The 16685-nt window shown below is 48.3% G+C and overlaps 7 protein-coding genes across 7 annotated transcripts; 3 read left to right on the top strand and 4 right to left on the bottom strand.

Moving 5' to 3' along the window:
- Nucleotides 1-54: 54 nt before the first annotated feature.
- Nucleotides 55-1386, top strand: EDB91DRAFT_1290942 (casein kinase II, regulatory subunit; the record flags this gene model as incomplete). Its single annotated transcript, XM_041324846.1, has 5 exons — nucleotides 55-114; nucleotides 224-377; nucleotides 433-542; nucleotides 591-1057; nucleotides 1107-1386. 5 exons carry the CDS (start codon nucleotides 55-57, stop codon nucleotides 1144-1146), a joined length of 831 nt encoding a protein of 276 aa, XP_041175863.1. The 3' UTR covers nucleotides 1147-1386.
- Nucleotides 1285-3871, top strand: EDB91DRAFT_487811 (uncharacterized protein). The gene is made up of 6 exons (XM_041327434.1): nucleotides 1285-1539; nucleotides 1600-2122; nucleotides 2178-2977; nucleotides 3032-3187; nucleotides 3242-3334; nucleotides 3391-3871. The coding sequence occupies exons 1-6, from the start codon at nucleotides 1420-1422 to the stop codon at nucleotides 3832-3834; spliced, it is 2136 nt and encodes a 711-aa protein (XP_041175862.1). The 5' UTR covers nucleotides 1285-1419; the 3' UTR covers nucleotides 3835-3871.
- A 180-nt stretch (nucleotides 3872-4051) lies between these two features.
- Nucleotides 4052-6533, bottom strand: EDB91DRAFT_1055228 (Acetamidase Formamidase; the record flags this gene model as incomplete). Its single annotated transcript, XM_041313897.1, has 20 exons — nucleotides 4052-4129; nucleotides 4181-4234; nucleotides 4289-4356; nucleotides 4456-4517; nucleotides 4572-4602; nucleotides 4660-4690; nucleotides 4740-4772; nucleotides 4822-4899; nucleotides 4949-4975; nucleotides 5079-5157; nucleotides 5210-5226; nucleotides 5283-5563; nucleotides 5614-5642; nucleotides 5696-5751; nucleotides 5804-5838; nucleotides 5888-5998; nucleotides 6058-6112; nucleotides 6169-6208; nucleotides 6262-6281; nucleotides 6489-6533. The coding sequence occupies 20 exons, from the start codon at nucleotides 6531-6533 to the stop codon at nucleotides 4052-4054; spliced, it is 1230 nt and encodes a 409-aa protein (XP_041175861.1).
- Nucleotides 6534-7096: 563 nt separating this feature from the next.
- EDB91DRAFT_1055207 (SDHC, cytochrome b subunit of succinate dehydrogenase) lies at nucleotides 7097-7840 on the bottom strand (the record flags this gene model as incomplete). Its single annotated transcript, XM_041313892.1, has 5 exons — nucleotides 7097-7182; nucleotides 7235-7417; nucleotides 7473-7633; nucleotides 7685-7724; nucleotides 7777-7840. 5 exons carry the CDS (start codon nucleotides 7838-7840, stop codon nucleotides 7097-7099), a joined length of 534 nt encoding a protein of 177 aa, XP_041175860.1.
- Nucleotides 7841-8397: 557 nt separating this feature from the next.
- EDB91DRAFT_1337266 (uncharacterized protein) lies at nucleotides 8398-9414 on the top strand (the record flags this gene model as incomplete). Its single annotated transcript, XM_041325572.1, has 4 exons — nucleotides 8398-8439; nucleotides 8515-8686; nucleotides 8987-9206; nucleotides 9232-9414. Coding segments are annotated over 4 exons (615 nt in total), but the record flags the coding sequence as incomplete, so codon positions are not given.
- A 1897-nt stretch (nucleotides 9415-11311) lies between these two features.
- On the bottom strand, nucleotides 11312-13805 carry EDB91DRAFT_1224373 (major facilitator superfamily domain-containing protein; the record flags this gene model as incomplete). The annotated part of the gene is made up of 11 exons (XM_041320952.1): nucleotides 11312-11715; nucleotides 11781-11955; nucleotides 12015-12223; nucleotides 12276-12411; nucleotides 12471-12700; nucleotides 12758-12960; nucleotides 13012-13142; nucleotides 13188-13251; nucleotides 13304-13422; nucleotides 13483-13590; nucleotides 13653-13805. 11 exons carry the CDS (start codon nucleotides 13803-13805, stop codon nucleotides 11552-11554), a joined length of 1692 nt encoding a protein of 563 aa, XP_041175858.1. The 3' UTR covers nucleotides 11312-11551.
- Nucleotides 13806-14319: 514 nt separating this feature from the next.
- Nucleotides 14320-15217, bottom strand: EDB91DRAFT_487521 (uncharacterized protein). Its single transcript, XM_041327433.1, has 4 exons — nucleotides 14959-15217; nucleotides 14773-14908; nucleotides 14516-14720; nucleotides 14320-14461 (listed from the first exon to the last, which is right to left on the bottom strand). The coding sequence occupies exons 1-4, from the start codon at nucleotides 15080-15082 to the stop codon at nucleotides 14432-14434; spliced, it is 495 nt and encodes a 164-aa protein (XP_041175857.1). The 5' UTR covers nucleotides 15083-15217; the 3' UTR covers nucleotides 14320-14431.
- Nucleotides 15218-16685: the final 1468 nt, after the last annotated feature.

The raw sequence follows: 16685 nt of genomic DNA, 5'->3' as shown, positions 1-16685 counted from the left end.
ACTGCATTGCAAGTCAGTTTCCGAAGGAATTTTTTTGGCTGCATAGCTGATACAATGCTTGGACGCGCAGTGGACGACATTTCCACAGGCTCGGATTCTGAATACTCTAAGTGGGTCCTTGCATTTCCTAGCCACCACCCGCCCAACTGAAGCTGTGCTGGTTCATCGGTTCCCAGTTCGGTGAGAAAGCAGTCACGATGGACATGATGTATTCTAAACCTAGTCGAAGTGGATCTCGTGGTTCCTTTCATCCAAGGGCAACGAATATTTCTGTGAAGTCGAAGAGGACTATATCCTAGATAGATTCAATCTCACTGGCCTCAACAACGAAGTTTCAAACTATGCCCAAGCACTCGATTTAATCACGGATAATCTCGGTAAATTTTGAAAGCCACCTTGATAGGCCAGTGACTGAAAATCATCGGTTCTCAGACGACGACATACAAGACGAGCTACGTGGTGCACTCGATGTCCAGGCCCGGTTGTTGTATGGTCTGATCCATGCTCGATGGATTGTTACCGCCCGCGGACTTGCTAAAATGGTAACGTCTGCCTGCTCTTACCGCTGAGCTTTCCTCACACCTTCTCAGCTTGAGAAATTCAAGCGAGTGGATTTTGGTCGATGCCCGCGAGTCCTCTGTCAATCTCAACCACTACTTCCAGTGGGCCTCAGTGATACACCCTACGAAAAATCAGTTAAATTATACTGCGGCCGATGCGAGGACGTCTATTCTCCAAAGTCGTCGCGCCATGGCTCCATTGATGGCGCTTACTTTGGCACGTCGTTCCCTCACCTATTGTTTCTTGTATACCCAAGTCTTCTTCCACCGAAAGCCGGTCCTGTTGATCCTACTCCAAGCTCCCGCGGTCTTGAAAATGATTCCAGCAGAAAAAGTAGGAGAGTGAAGGAAGAACCTGAAATTTCAGAGGGTGTTGGAGAGACAGGCAGCACTGTGGGTGTGGCGTTGAAAGCGGAAAGATATCGTCCAAGGATATATGGGTTTCAGCTGAACGAGACTGCAAAATTGCAGAGATGGCAAGAGGCAGTTCGTGATAGGTGGGCTATTTTTTCGTATCTAAAGACCTTGCTCATGGATTATGTGTAGACAAATAACACGTCTCGAAGCGCTCGAGGACCTCAGTTAACTTTACTTATTTTTCCTTCGAATCGCGAATATTATATCAGTGTACCAATCACGTTAACTACCTGAATTTTATATCCTATCTGTGCTAACTCAGATAGACGCGTTAGACAGACGCCCAGTGGTGATGTTTAGTTACCTAAAATGCCCCTGGGCCGCAACGGTTCCGCCACGAAAGGCACTGCTAGGGTACTGGGTTACCTGACTCAAAACCTGCTCCAGACTTATAACAGTTGCATATGTACCATACCTTTTCTGCTCTGCGCTCTCACTCAGGATGAATGTAACAACTCTCTCTGCAACTGACTTTCCCATAAAGTCCGTGAAGATCTTCAGCTCACACGCAGCTGAGGTCACTCGCGTTTTCCCCCTCGACTTTACCCAGCTGCAGTCTCCAGTATGTGCATAATGATTGGCCTAAGCAGTTTCTACGACACTTACCACTACTACCTAACAGAATGAGTCGCAGGCCATCAAGATTTCGATGCTTCCCGCCCTGTATCCTGGTGGACTCCGGGTGTCTGTGACAACTGGTTCAGACGATGTGCTGATCATGGATTACTACCACACCTCGCCTGTCTTTGGCAACATATTCAATACTTCTCGCAACCAGCCTATTGTCAGTGATGTCCTTTGTGATCTGACGGCCAAGTGCACACGCTTAGAGGACGAGCGTCGACTAAGGCAACAAAGTTTCGCCTTCCTGTCGACGTACATGAACGCCCTTGCAAAGGGAGACGCTCCCAGTGCGGAACCTGCACAGCTAGTTACGTTCTTCGATGAATTCGTGGAGATTGGCAAGAATCAATCCGAAGTCATTGCGGTACTTGACCAGCAGATCAAGGACGTTCAGAAGGAGATAGAGAAAGAAAACTGGCGACTTCAGGACGAAAACTTCGGCTTGAGGACGACAGTTACTGTTGTCCTTGCACCCGTTTCTGGCCGCACTGCTACGGCCGCTGAGCTGGAACTGAAGTACAGTAAGTTATCTTACCGTCAAGCTGCTGCATTTTCTTCCCACTGAATCCTCACCAGGAGTTTTTTTGGCTGACGGCTGGAAACCAGTCTACGAACTACATGTCACGACCATTGATAGTGTCCCCTCTTCATCAGTTTCTCTCACTTATCGATGCCAAATATCTCAGTTTACAAGGGAGAATTGGGAGAATGTGGAGCTTTCGGTGACAACAGCCGAGCCCGATCTTCCTTTGGTAGGACTGCCTAAGCCAAAGAAGCTGGAGATAAGGCAACGAGGGTTGGTGTCGCAGCCTGACTCGTACCATCAACAGGCATCCCGGCCCACGCAACTTACGCCAGTCTGGCATGCTCCAATCTGGAATGCACCAGGATATGCTTCACCTTTTGGAAATATTCTGTCCTCATCACAGCAGGCTGGGCAAAGCCTATTTGGAAGTGCTCAGAGTGCTGCTCACCAAGCAGACCCCAGCCAAGGCTCCACCGGGGCTGCACAGGGACCTGCATCAAGCAACCTGTTCGGAGCTTTCCAGAGACAACCCACCACCACAACTCAAGGTCTCTTTGGATCCACTCCAGCACAGTCAGATGCAGGTCAAGGAATGTTTGGAGCTTCAGGATTTCACCTTTCAGCGCAACCACAGGCGTCGTCCCCAACAATTACACTACCTCCCCCGTATTCATCCACACGAAACTCAAGTGTGTCGAGTTTTAGCAGAAGTGCCACTACGGAGAACACCCTTGGCTTCAATCGACCAGCGCCAAACTTGCATCAGTCTCAAACGTTTGCTTCTTCGTCCACTCCGGCGCAACCATCCTCGCCACAGCACCAACATGGGGAACGCGCAATGTTGGCAGAGGTGGGTCATGGCTGTTCCCTGTTACTAGCAAATCAGATGATGATCTATTCATAGCTCGACAAAGACGTTACTCACTCAGCGACTGCGAAAGTGTTCATTCCAAGTCGCCAGGGGTTCGACATCCATCACGTCCTCATTGCAACCATCCCACTGACAGCGTCATTTACAAGAGTAGCAGTACCAAGCGTTGATACCCGCGTCTTTTTTACTGTGGGTGGCGTTTCGTCCATGTCAATCGTGCATGCCTCACATCTATCAATGTAGTGCGAGATCCCCAATACCAGCAACTATGTACTTACTCCGGGCATCGTTCACATTTACCTAGATGGAAGACACGTTTCTGACTGCAACATCACGGTACGTCATTTCCTATAATGAGTTTCCGCAACCTATGACCTTGCCCATCGAACCAGAGCGCCAACCAGCCACAAACCATCCAGTGCTCTCTTGGTGTCGACCCCGGAGTGACCACGCAGTTCAACCGCACCGTCGACTCACTACTTCGCTTAGCCGTAGTCGGTGACAGGACTGTTACAGCGCATACGATCACGACTACCATCACAAACACGCACCAAGACCCCGTCAGCAATGTCATCGTTCGTACATCGCTGCCAATCCCTGCAGACCCTCGCATTACAGTCTCATTGCAAGAGCCCGAAGGCCTGGCTGACATCGCTTCGGGCACGGTGCGGGTACGAGATGGGTGTTATGCGAGGTGGTCAACCACTGGGGACCATGCAGGAAAAAATGAAGGACTTTTCGAGTGGGTTTGCAGTAATGTAAAGCCCGGTTCAGAGGTGTTGAAAGCGGTGTGGTATGTGACTGCTCCTCACGATCTCAGTTTCACAGAAGAGTAGTACCTGCCTGTTTGCGGCGACTGTCTCAGAAGAGAGCATGCAGGTGGATGGCATACTTCCCAAATTCATTTTGTTTACGTTGTTTTCTCGGGGCGGAATTGATTCCAGGGTAAGAAATTCTCCATAAAGTACTGTACAAAATGTATGCGCATGTACAATACTAATGTAACACATCGCATTGTCTGGATCATGTAGGGCCTGCGGTCTTGGCCATCTTTTACAGCACGCCATCGCTGCGCACAGCACATTGACCGAAATCTAGTTTCTTCAAACCTTCCTCCTTGGGTAAAATATCCTGTAACTCATAATTTAGTCGAATCGACGGCATATATTGTTACGAACTCACATGTTCAAATATCCCCAAGGGAAGAGCAAGAGTCACACAGGCATTTGGAGAGTCCTGAGATGCAACTTCAATGACATCTTTGAGAAACCAAGATTGAACCTGACTTACCACAACTGCACCGACATGGCTTTCCACTGGCGCAGCGGACAACAAAAGGTCTGAACGAAAATAAGCGGCTTTCTTCTTCTCACAGAACGCACACTTACATGCTTGCTCACGGGCTGCGGTCACGCTCGACGATCAGTAAAGGTTTCGGTTTACGACAAGGGACTTACTGTAACCAATCTTCATAAGATAAGCGATGGCGTTCAGAGCAGCTTGCTTGTATGCCACCGTGCTATTCAGAGACCAATGAGCTATGCATCAGTGTATCAACGTTAAGGAGACTCACGCATCCATGTTGTACTGTGTACCATCACCGTCTGTCAAATATTATGGTCAATCATGGATGGTGTGGTATTGAATGTGCTCATGCATACGGTAGTCTACACTGATTCCCTCGAAGACCAACTAGCAAAATGGATTAGCAACCAAAACAGACGATGTGCCGTGCACTTACTTTTGCAGAGTATAGCGGATCGATAGGAGAGGGCTTTGACAGTCAGCACCGGTCGAATTATCTAGCCGAGACCAGTACCTACCAAGAAGATGGGTTGTTTCAAAGCAAACTTCTCAATACCACCCTTGATGATGCTAGTGCTGAAGGTGATGATGCCAGCCTGGAAGCCATATTAGTGAGAGCAGGACGAGACTATGGAGGATCCACACCATTTCGATGGCACCACAGAAGGACAGCTAAGTAGCATTCATTCAGATAATCCACGCATTGATAGCTTCTAGCTTACCTCGCCCTATTCGAATGTTAGCGCGAGCGTGACTGCGTAATTCAAGTACTTACATCTCCTTGAGAGAAGTGGAGGTCACCAACAGACAAGTTTGCACCCTTCACGAAAACAGGGAAGTAGCAACGTGAGCCCCTTGATCCCAAGTATGTGAGTAAGAACGGAACCCGCAGGGAGCTTCCTTTACCTTGACAAGTTTTTAATCTACGGTTACTGCGATTGAGACAGAGGCAATCAAGGCTTATTGAGGGAAGGCTTACATCACAGTTGCCGCCATGCTCTCTTCCTGGAATCGTTCGCGCACCTTCGCGGTAGATTTTATCCCTTACATCATCAGGAAGCTCTTGACCCACGTATGCACCTGTAACCAATGGACCGTAGGCGACAGGAGGAACCGCAGTGGCGTGAGCTTCAATGAGGGCGCCCTCACGCTTGTTCCAGGTTGCAAGCAGCTCAGCGGAAGGTGCTGTGCCAATCAAACCAGGATGCGACACGCCAGCGAAGCGCACACCAGGGATGTGTCTTGAAGTGGCGTACACGCCTGGGGAGAGATGTCATTAGGCTGCGCAAGTATCGTAGAGAGATGCAAACCTTTGAAATCCCAGATAGCCTTTGCAGCTCTGCTCTGGAACTTCGCGAGCTGTGTCAAATGCTGATTAAGAAGATGCCAAACATATTGTCTTTTGGCTCACCAAACAATCCACCACCATTCTCGAGTTCGAAGATACCCTGTTGCACTTTAAGCGCTTTGCTGAGTTGTCTTTTATGCGAGAGTCCTTACGGTGTAGCCCCAGGGCATTTTGTCAAACGGCCTGACTACGAACAAATATAATGGGACATAGAAGAGCGATCAGGTGCGGCGTACCATCAAGAATATCAACTACGAGACAGTCTCCAGGCTCGGCACCCTCCACGGCGATTGGGCCCGACAAATTATGAATACTGGTCAAGTCTATATCTCTGATATCATCACTCGCTAACGAAAATAGTTGTATCAAAACCAAACTCTGTGATGACGAAAACCCAAATACGTACTGTCGTTGTTGCCGATCTGTGCTCCTGTCCAGTCGACACATTCGATATTGAACACCTGTGCAAAATCGAACGTGAGACAGGCGTGTAATATTCAGGGATATCGTGACACACCTGTCCAGGTTTCACTGTAGCAACAGCAGGGATGTCGGGACTGCGGACACGGTCATGGGACCGATTGCGGAACGGAAAAGATTACAAACTCACTGCCAGCGGTTGTGCAAGCCCTGAAAACAATGTTAGCAAATAGGCTAATTACAGGGAAACGGGGAACACACCTTCTGCTCTTTTGCAGGACTTGCAATTAATCGTCCTCATAAGCGCTCAAGACACACGAACATCTCAACACAAACACCTACACGAAAGGATCGGCCTAGAAGGGGCAGTGCCCAATTTGTCAACTTTCGCAGGATGAACAGGACGCAGTTGCATACCGAAACCAAAGTTGGGTGAGGTACAGAGTTCGCTGCAGTTGCCATGAGTTAATCACTTTGATGAGATATGCCGGGTCGAAAAGAGATGAACATTGTCAAAGCTACTGGCTTTTAATGGTTTCCGATAAGACAAACGGTCCGACAGCGTTATCTTGCCATCACGATGGGAGCTATATGGGTGGCAATCCTGGAAGCAGACACCTCGAATCTCATGAGAGGCTTAATTTTGGACCTGTTAGTAACGTCAAAATGGCGTAGCGTTGAAGCTGAGATTCTCACCTGCGATCACGCATGTCATTCAAGTGCTCTCAGATAACAGGTTCATACTTTCATGGGACGTTTTGGCAAACTTGAATCCACAACATGCTTGGCAATCTACCAACGCATTGCATAACTTTCAACACTGAATTCATATATTCTCAAGATTCTTAGGCTGCCTTCTTGGGTTTGACATGTGAACCTCGAAGATCAAGTGACTCGCCACTAGCTGAACAGGACAAGCACGAGGTTAATGAACGTGAGTATGGTGCTGTGAAGTGGAACTGAGTGCCTTAGAACGCGATTTAATGCACACGGCGAATACATGAATTTGAGTGGCCTGCATACTTTTACAACAAAACCAAAGCGACCGTAGATACCGCAGTGGCCCCTAAAACAGCATACCCAGCCCTGTATGCTCCCTTGAGAGACAAAACTTCAAGAGACACGTGAGCAGTCATCAATAAAGCAAGGCATAGGCGACATACATTTACCCATGTCCCAGCTCAAGTGTCGCAGACCGTTCCAGAAGTGGAAAGTGAAAGGTGCAGCCAGGATAATCTTGCCGGTGTACTTCACGTAGTCTGGCAGCCCAGCAACAAACTCGATGATGTGCGCGCTGTCGAAAGTGCCTGGAGCTACGAGGTATGCCAACGAAAAGCCGTATAGGACTAAATGACATCAGTCACACCATATTCCAATAACTTGTAAGGAAACGGAACATACGCGCACTGAGTGCACCTCCAGTTGCACGGTTTGCAATCGAGCTAAGCCATGTCAGCTGAGGTTGGTAGATGGTGAAATGGGGGCTGGATGGGCGTTTAAGACGCTGGACATTCAGGATTTCTTGCGAAGCCGATGGGGGCAGGGACTGTATCTGAACGCCTCTAAAGTGCATTCAGAAACGAGCGTTTCAAAATCACGAAAATCATTCTTACCGCTTGGGAATTACGGTGCGCAAAGCAATTTGGTTTCTCCCTGTATCAAACATGTAATTACATCATTTCCCAGAATTGTGATGCGCACTTACCAATTACTGGAGCGAACGCTACTCTCCTCGTAGCAGAACCAAGCCCAACGCGAGCGGACATCATGGTGAAGGTGAAAAGGTGAGATGTTGTGCTGGACGACTTACCGTCGGTGATAGACGGAGGACCGTGGGAAATATCGGGGTTTTCACAAGCTCAGGCCGCCCACCAGACGTCATTCTTGCTTGTCGGTGAGCTGCCCGTGTAGATCATATGCAGACCGTGAAAGATTGGTCTCTTCAAGATTTTATTTACACCATTCACTCGGCGGATTTCCTGGAAAATTTAAACCGACTGATGTGACTGTGTCAGCAGACTCAGCTCTTAGTTTAATACTTAACACCAGAGTACTACCACTCGAGGCTACTCGACCTAGGTCGGTCGAGAACTGAACCTTTCCTTTTTATGTGCTCACGAACATCTAGAACCGCATAGACATTCACAACCTCGTTGGACGGGCGCATAGGCAAACCTCTTGTCTTCCTGTCTCATGTGTCCAGGTGGACATGAGGTTCACTCGTTCGACGGTCTCTGTTACATATTAATCGTTCTATTAGGATATGCAACAAACGTAGCAGGATTCAAAAGTTTACTGACAGACCTTGTCTCATCATAAGAAGTCGATGGCGTGTCCGCTGGCGACAGGGCTGGCGTTGATGCTCTTGGTACCTTGATCCAGAAGAAAAGTTGGTTTCGATCTATCCACGTCACGTTGAGCACTCATTACCTCGTTTATCCAGAACACCACTATCTGTAACGAGACTCCTTGTCTCAAATACCTTGGGCACGATATTCAAACGGTAAGCTATCCATATGACAGCTCCGTCTATTGGTTTTCGTTGCATTCCTGCCAATTTCGTCAAGGTTTCGAGAAAAGCTGTCAAATGAGAAGTACTATCAAGTATTTGTATTGTGAGTGCTCAGGTGGATGGTGTTCCGTAAGAATATTAAAGCCTATAAATAACGCAGATGGTTCAGAAATTGTATCTCTCAGAAGCTTTGCGGTTAAATCAAGCGTATGCTTCTCGAGCATACGCTCGTTTCAACCGCAAAGCTTGGGAGAACTCCTCGCGGTTTCTCTATCTACGTAACACTGCAGGATGGATCTGGTTGCATTTCCGCAGGCATCGCATGTGCATGAAGAGAAATTGTTAAGAAGTGGGATGGCATAGTTGCCGCTTATAAGTTATGAATTTTCTATTGTTGTCTCAGTTTGGCGCGCTGTGTGGAGGTTGGCGAGGCTCTGGCGTCAATTGTCCACAGCTTCGTATGTCCACAGCTTCATGTGTGGTTTGTGGTTGTGCGATATGCCAACCACGTGTATAATGTGGACTTCAATCTACACTTTGAACCACGCTTTGGAGCAGGTCAAGAGCTCGTCCTTGCATCACATATGTCTTCCACTCCTTTTACGTCGCTTGAAACCCTACAAGTATATCTCTTCTCCTAACATTTAGGTTCTTTTTAACCGCTTTAAGATCACGACCTCGCAGCAGACCGGGGTTTCCAGGACACGACAACCCTTCAAACTTGACCGTCCACCAAGGCAGCCTAATGTTCAGTACTACGGATATGCTGTCTCTTCTGATCGGTGTATGCAGTTCGCGGAGCAACATTGCCCAGAAGAGTTGCCTGATTGAAATAAAAAAGGCTACAAGTACAAGGCCGAAGCGCAAGCGTTTGAGCCCGTTCGCCATTGGCAGGCCCATCTACACTTTAGCGAGTAAAGATTGTTTCAATCCCCCAAGGGTGTCCCAGTGCCTACTGTGGCGTCACTCATGCTCATGACGTTCGGCCTCCACGGCGTCCTACTAGAACACTTCAAATCTAGAAACTCAACTTTAATGAATACGGAGAAAACGATCGATTTTCCCCAAGAGTTTCTGACTAAGTAACTGACCTTCAAGTTTCATGTCCGAAAAGTGTCTCAAGCGACGGAGAATCATCCGCCTCCAGACAAAGTGAATAATTTCAGTCCTCGTGCGCTCGCTCGGCCGCTGTGACGTTCCATTTTCTGACCGCAATGCACAGCAGAACGAAAACTGTGTCAAGGGGTGACTAGCGGGCCATAGGAATACCAGGTACAAATCGTTCTTTCTCTCCAGGTGCTACAGATAACTATACATGCGCTACCCAGAATATCCGACAGTATCAAATATACATATCTCCTGTACCTGTACCCAAGATGCTCAGCTCCGAAGAACCCAATGAAATAATACAACAAAAATGGGTAATGAAGGTCGAAAGATGCTGAACGAAGTGTGTTCTAATATGTCATGTGAAGTGAGATGTGGTGTCGCTCATGAAACTCGTAGTTTTAAACACTACAGGATACTATCACACTGTCCAAACTATCATGAAGCAGTGTTCTGGAGCTGCAATGAACGGCAGTGAGCCATCGTCCCGCGAATTAAGTGGCCATAATTACTTACATCCATATAAATGGGGCGGTGTGCATAAATGTTGCTCGCGTTCATGCAATGACGCAGTAACAACCCCCGGTGCTTGTTTGGTACTCCTCATCGACTGGTGTCGACGATACAGGACTCCGCTCATTGTCAGCATTTGAAGCAGACAAAATAGCGAGGATGTTTGAGAATGAGTCCATTGCGGCTTGTGGAGTGGAGCAGATGACGGAGCAGTGATTTTACGAGTAGTAAAAGGGTCTATCTGAGAGATGACAGCTGGAAAAACTGCTGATGTACGAGCCAAAGATCGATTGAGCTGATGGATGTCGCACTCTCCGAACTCTTATATACACCTTTCCACCGGGAGTTAACCTAAGATGAGAATTTGCAAAATCCCGTCGGTTCTGTCCTAATTGTCACTAAAATACCATTGTTAGACTGAGATGTGCAGTCAAAGCGCACCCGTCACGTTCATTAACACGAAGACAATAAGCAAGCTCGCATAGCGGATGCATATTGGATCATATCGTGTGAGTAGCGACCATTCCGATAGGCAGGGCGTAGGGGCTTGACAATAAGGTCGTCCCAATTTGGCAAGCGTAGTGTTCATGTAAAAGGTCCGGCCTACGAATTTTCATTTGAGGGTGCCCGATACCATTCTGAAGTTTATTGTTCACCGGGATCGGTCGACCGTGCTCTTGACCAGGGGCGTGAATTTATTCATCTCTGCTCCGGTCGAAGTTAATATGGTCCCATCGAGCCCGAGTCACATCGGGAGTCGGAAAATACTATCCATGGTCCTTGCACGGTCCACTTGACACTCAAACATCTACCTGATGACGTACTACGTATGACACGCAGGCATTGCGATATGCGTCCTGAGGCCTGAAGAGGCTCGATGATGTCACTGGCAAGACATATTATCTAGTCAGTCAACTTGATAAAAACTTCATTCCGAAGACGTACAAATTGACAGATTACGAAACACAGGCAACATGCAATGCGCCGTCAACCTCGGGGTGAAACTCAAGCTCCGCATCCCATATGCCAAATTGAAACGTGGCTGTTCGACGTTGTGGGCCAAGCCTCGTGCGGTGCTGGCTATAGATAGTCTCATGCCATGCCTGATGTCATTACCGTCGATTCCCCACATAAACATTCGACATCCTACTGTACGCCTTTATCCAGAAACAGAAGTTATATCTTTTCAATCTAAGATATCTACAACGGCGATCCAACGAGCATTCGACTGACATAACTTATTCATGACATCAGAATCAAAGGAGAAGAAACGAGTCTCGAAGAACACCAAACCATATGGGAATCCATTCTACGTGCGATGCTATGTCATGGCATGAAGTCTTCCTTGTCAGATAATGATATCTCCTGAGGCGGATGTGGCTGGTATCTTGGTGTTATCTGACAGGCTGTCCGTCCTGGTCTGATGCGAGTCAGAGTCGACGACATGCTTGACACTTTTATTGTTTCCAACGATCCCTACACTGCGGAGGAAAAGCGCTGCAAGCAGCGCAGCTACACAATTACAGATCGTCGGTCACCAGGTATTTTTAACGCAGGGGTGAATTCGGAGTACTCACCCATAAGCGCAAATGAAGCAGAGGTCCATTGCGCAGATTTATATCCTGCAAGCTGTGCGGACTGAGGCGCGTTGGTGCCAGCGGAATTGACAGTGACGCCAAGGTCAGCAGACTTTTTTTTAACCACACTGTTGAACACAATGGTGGATATAGTGAGACCGAATGCGACGCCGAGCTATTCCGAAGAAATTGACCTTAGAATAGGACAATGTTAACTACTTTACAGGAACTTACTTGTGTCATAGTCTGGAATAGCGCTCCGACAACGCTCTGCTCGTGTGGAAGCGCGTTTTGGGCAATGAAAAGTGTACCAGAGGCGTACACAAAATCAGCGCCAAACACGACGAGAACCGTGGACGGGAAGCCAAAGGCCCAGTACGTTGCGGACGGGTCAATCAGTGCAAATAAGATCCCAGCAGATGCTGTCAGTAGCGTGCCACTGACTGGACGACGAGTCAGCCTCACGTGTTATGCATTCCTCGCGCAGATCCGTACCTGCAAAGACGACCAAAGGCAATTTGGCAACGACCATTGCAACGAAAATGTTGCACAAACAGCCAACAATGGGCGCTGGAATGAGCCGGACCATAGTTTGCATTGGTGTAAGTAACATGTAGTTCTGATAGTACAACTGGAACGGAGCACAATGAGCGCCATCACGTCCCTGCGGACAACAGGAAGTCGACATACCTGAACCCAGAAGAACCAAGTCATGAAAGCACTCCAATCTAGGAATGCGATGACCAGGATCACGGCCATCTGGCCCTTTGCTCGTATCCAAATCGAGGGCCTCATCAGTGGTGGTGGTGTCCATGCGGATGGTGCTCTTGATGGATCATCTTGAACTTGCTCCAAGTGTCGTTCCCAAAGCAGGAACAGTGAAACCATGATGATCCCGATGATGAGAAGCACAATAATATCTAGGTATGATGCGCAATTTAGCGACGATGCGATATATGATAGAGGGAAAGTCTCACATGGAGTTTTCCAGCCTTGCGAGGCGAGTTCTCCTTGACCAAGTACAAATACAATCAACACTAAACTGACGGTGATAAGCGAGGCACCGATCCAGTCGACAAAATCTGTCGAGGGAACATCTGAGTCGAATGCAATCATACCGGCAACTCCTGCGAGAGCAGAAATTCCTGCAGTCATATAGAATACAGAGCGCCAATGCGTGCTATTAAGACATTGAAAATACAGCGTTGCGCACGAGCGGTTTATGACGTACGAGGAAAATTCTGCAAGGACACCGCCCATCACCGTGCCAAATGAGCCTCCGACAGGAGCACCAGCTGCAAAAGTTGCGAATGCTATTGAGCGCGCTCTAGATGGAGGGAATGAATGCGCCAGGATACCGAGCTGACAAATTGATGTTCCTGTTTACAGGGTATACAAATCACTCACTGCGGATGGTATTGTAGCGGCGGCACCGACGCCTTGGAAGGCGCGCAAGACGGCGAGGGTAAGTCTGCGATGACATTTTGAATGGACGGAGCTGGCCGAAAAAATGGAAGGCGCACCCGCTCTGTGCAAAGCCACAACCAAGAGAAAAGGCGACTATACAGAGAGTGCCGAACATGAACCCCTTTTTTCGACCATAGAGATCAGCCAATCTACCAAAGAACAAGAGAAGGCAAGCCTAGGTGGGAAGTTAGTCGGGAAGAAAAAAGACGGTTACGAAAAAAAAGAGAGAACGTACCGAACTAAGCGAATAGGCAGATTCAACCCACTGCAGTTGTTCTTCGTCCATATCTAAGTCCTTTTCGATGGTCGGGAGCGAGATGGAGACAGAACTGGAGTTGGAAGTCTGCAATCAATAATGAAGAGCAGGAAATGACCAAAAAATACAAGATCATGATGAGGACATACATTGACCATCATTGCAGTGGTACAGGTCACGACAATGAGAATGGAACGTAAAAGACTGCGCTGGATGGTATGGTGCTTGACCTCCTCAAGGTTGAGATCGTGACTTGGTGAACGAGCAAGTTCGTTGACCAGGCTCAGCTCAGGCTTGGACATTGCTCCCTGAAAAGTTATCGGTGCAGTGAGGGATGGGAATACAAGGGCATGGCAACAAAGCCTAGATCATGGTAGCTATCTTATAGCTGCGGTATGAAATGGACCTTCATGTTTGCATCGTCACTGTTTATCCATGCGACTGATCCAGGGAGGGATAAATATTATATCCAGACTGACCCACCGCATCGGCGGGTGTAAGAGAGCCCCGGCATCCGACAGTCGCAGAAAAGCGCTATTTCACCGACAATTTACCGAAACTTTTTGGGCCACCAGAGGCCACCCAGCCATTGAGGGCCATGCATATAATTACAAGCTACTATGTTACTGTATCATGCAAGTTGGCGGTATAGTTGGGGACACTACTTACCAGATGATTGCATAGGTGTCAGGGACTGGGCCGACTGGCGCGGCCGAGCGCCGTTACGATTACATATATAAATAATGTGGTACATACTTACCAATTAATTACTACCAGCTAGAGCGTTGCGATTCTCGGAGTGATATCCCCGTCGAGCTAGACTGGGTCAAGTACTCTCCATGACGCAATTCCAGGTTGGGGATGGAGCTTTGAAAGGAAAAGCACACTGCATTCCTCATTGGACATTGTGCAAGTTAGCCAATCGGTTTCATGCTGAGCTCCGGATAGAGACCCGGACAGTACGAAAATTGATCAAGAACGGGACAGGGGTAATCACTTTACAGGCACTTACCTGTGTCATAGTTTGGAACAGCGCTCCGGCCACGCTCTGCTCATGTGGGAGTGCAATTTTGACGGTGAAAAGTGTACCAGAGGAGTACGCGAAATCAGTCCCAAACACGACAAGAAGCGCGGACGGGAAGCCAAATGCCCAGTACGTGGCAGATGCATCAATCAGTGCAAATAGGATGCCGGCAGATGCTTTCAGTAGCGTTCCACTGGATGACGAGTCAGCCTCATGTGTTATGCTTTCCTCGCATAGAGCCGTACATGCAAAGACGACCAAAGGCAATTTGGCAATGACTATTGCAACGAACATGGTGCACAGACAGCCAACAACAGGCGCTGGAATGAGCCGGACCATAGTTTGCATCGGTGTAAGCGACATGTAATTTTGATAACACAACTAGAACGGAGGATAATGAGCGTCATAATGTCAGCAGGAATTGGACATACCTGAACCCAGAAGAGCCAGCTCATGAAGGCGCTCCAATCTAGGAATGCGATGGCAAGAATAACAGCCATCCGTCCTTTTGCTCGCATCCAAATCGAGGGCCCCATCAGTGGCGGTGGTGTCCATGCGGATGGTGCTCTTGATGGATCATCTTGAACTTGCTCCAAGTGTCGTTCCCAAAGCAAGAACAGTGAATGTCAAATGCGAAATCGAGGTGCACGCACCGTTTTGTGTTGCTTGGGGGGTTGTGTTTCCGAGTGGCGCTGGTGATGGCGTGTTGTGATTGGACAGCGCACGGAGGACGGGATCAATATTGGTATCTCGGAGTCGACGTCCGAACGATCCATGAACTTGACGGACACTCGAGAGAAGTGGAACGCACGATTGGTGATGTGTGATGGTGCTGAGGTGGTGGATTGCGAACTCAGAGGCAGTTGAAGACGTCGTTGCGGGTGGCACAGCTTGCACAGGCGGGATTTCTTCCGAGAAAGGACACTTCCGCTCAATCCTGGGGGAAACAGCCAAGTCACGTTTCGAGTGTGATTTTGCCCGCCAATCACGCACCTAAAAGCGTGATCCTCCGCCGAAAACTTCGCCTGGGATTTTCACGTTGAAAGCCAACAATTACTTAGTGACTTCAGAACCCATGACATTAGGCAATCAGACGAAATATATCATCTGCACAAACTCGATGGCTACCCTTCAGATGTCATTGCAGCAGATCCAGCAGAGAGGCTCTACCCAAATGGGATAGTAGCCTGCCGTCGTATCGCATTCAATGTTATCAATGTAGCACTTGCTTACGCAGACTGCACTAGTAAGAGCTGCTGCCTTCACCCCAGCGGCAGCGGCAATGATGGCGAGGCAGTGGGTGAACTGAATCTTCATGGTATCTAGTATATGCGTCAGTGATGACCATCAGTGCCAGGAAACTACGCACCGTCGAAATCTTGATTGTGTGTGCGTGAAGGTGCTGTGGCACGTCCAGGAAGAGCTAAATGTGAAATGGATACAATGGTAAAGTTGCCCAAGTGCTTAAGTCTCAGGATTACTCACTGTAAACGAGGCAATTGTCTCTGAGAATTTTGGGACTTGGCCATGTTCAATTTATATGCATCTGGTTCTGAAGTTCCCGCGAATGTCGTGACGAGTCTGGGATCTAATCAATAGACTTACTTACATTGTTACATTGCTTGCAAGGTTTCGCCGATCCTATAATTGAAACCGTTTGACCGAAACAACACCAGATTAACCAACTGAGAGTGTCGAATTCATGAAGAAGACAACCTACATATCTGAGCCGCTTGTCTAACGAAACAAGCAACCCTGATACTACGTGGCACCAGCAATATGAAACGATTTAATTTGAAAAGCCTTGCTCGTCTCATACCGAACTATGGGCACCCGGTAACAGTGCGGTCAAACCATCATGCTCGAAGACTCTATATTGTCTCAAGGTGAAGATCGATGATGTGGCACCAGCACTGTGAAACGTCAAGATTCAGTTCGGGAGCGGGTAGGAGCGGGTGTGGTAAGCGATGAAGGATCCTGCCGCAGCAGTTGGTGGCAAATCATCACCGCGCGTTCAAATAGTCAAACCTGCACTTACCTGGCTTGTCTGATCAGATGAGGGATCTCATCCGCTGCAACTGGCAACCGGGGGTGCAGGTTCGGAGACCCGTGCAGCAAGCGGAACAGCCCCTGCCTACCTTTTCCCAGCTGGGGAACC

The sequence above is a fragment of the Suillus paluster genome (assembly GCF_016628075.1).
Source record: "Suillus paluster strain FC165 chromosome Unknown EDB91scaffold_36, whole genome shotgun sequence".
Classification (NCBI taxonomy): domain Eukaryota; kingdom Fungi; phylum Basidiomycota; class Agaricomycetes; order Boletales; family Suillaceae; genus Suillus; species Suillus paluster.
This window is presented reverse-complemented; position numbering and strand designations above follow the sequence as displayed.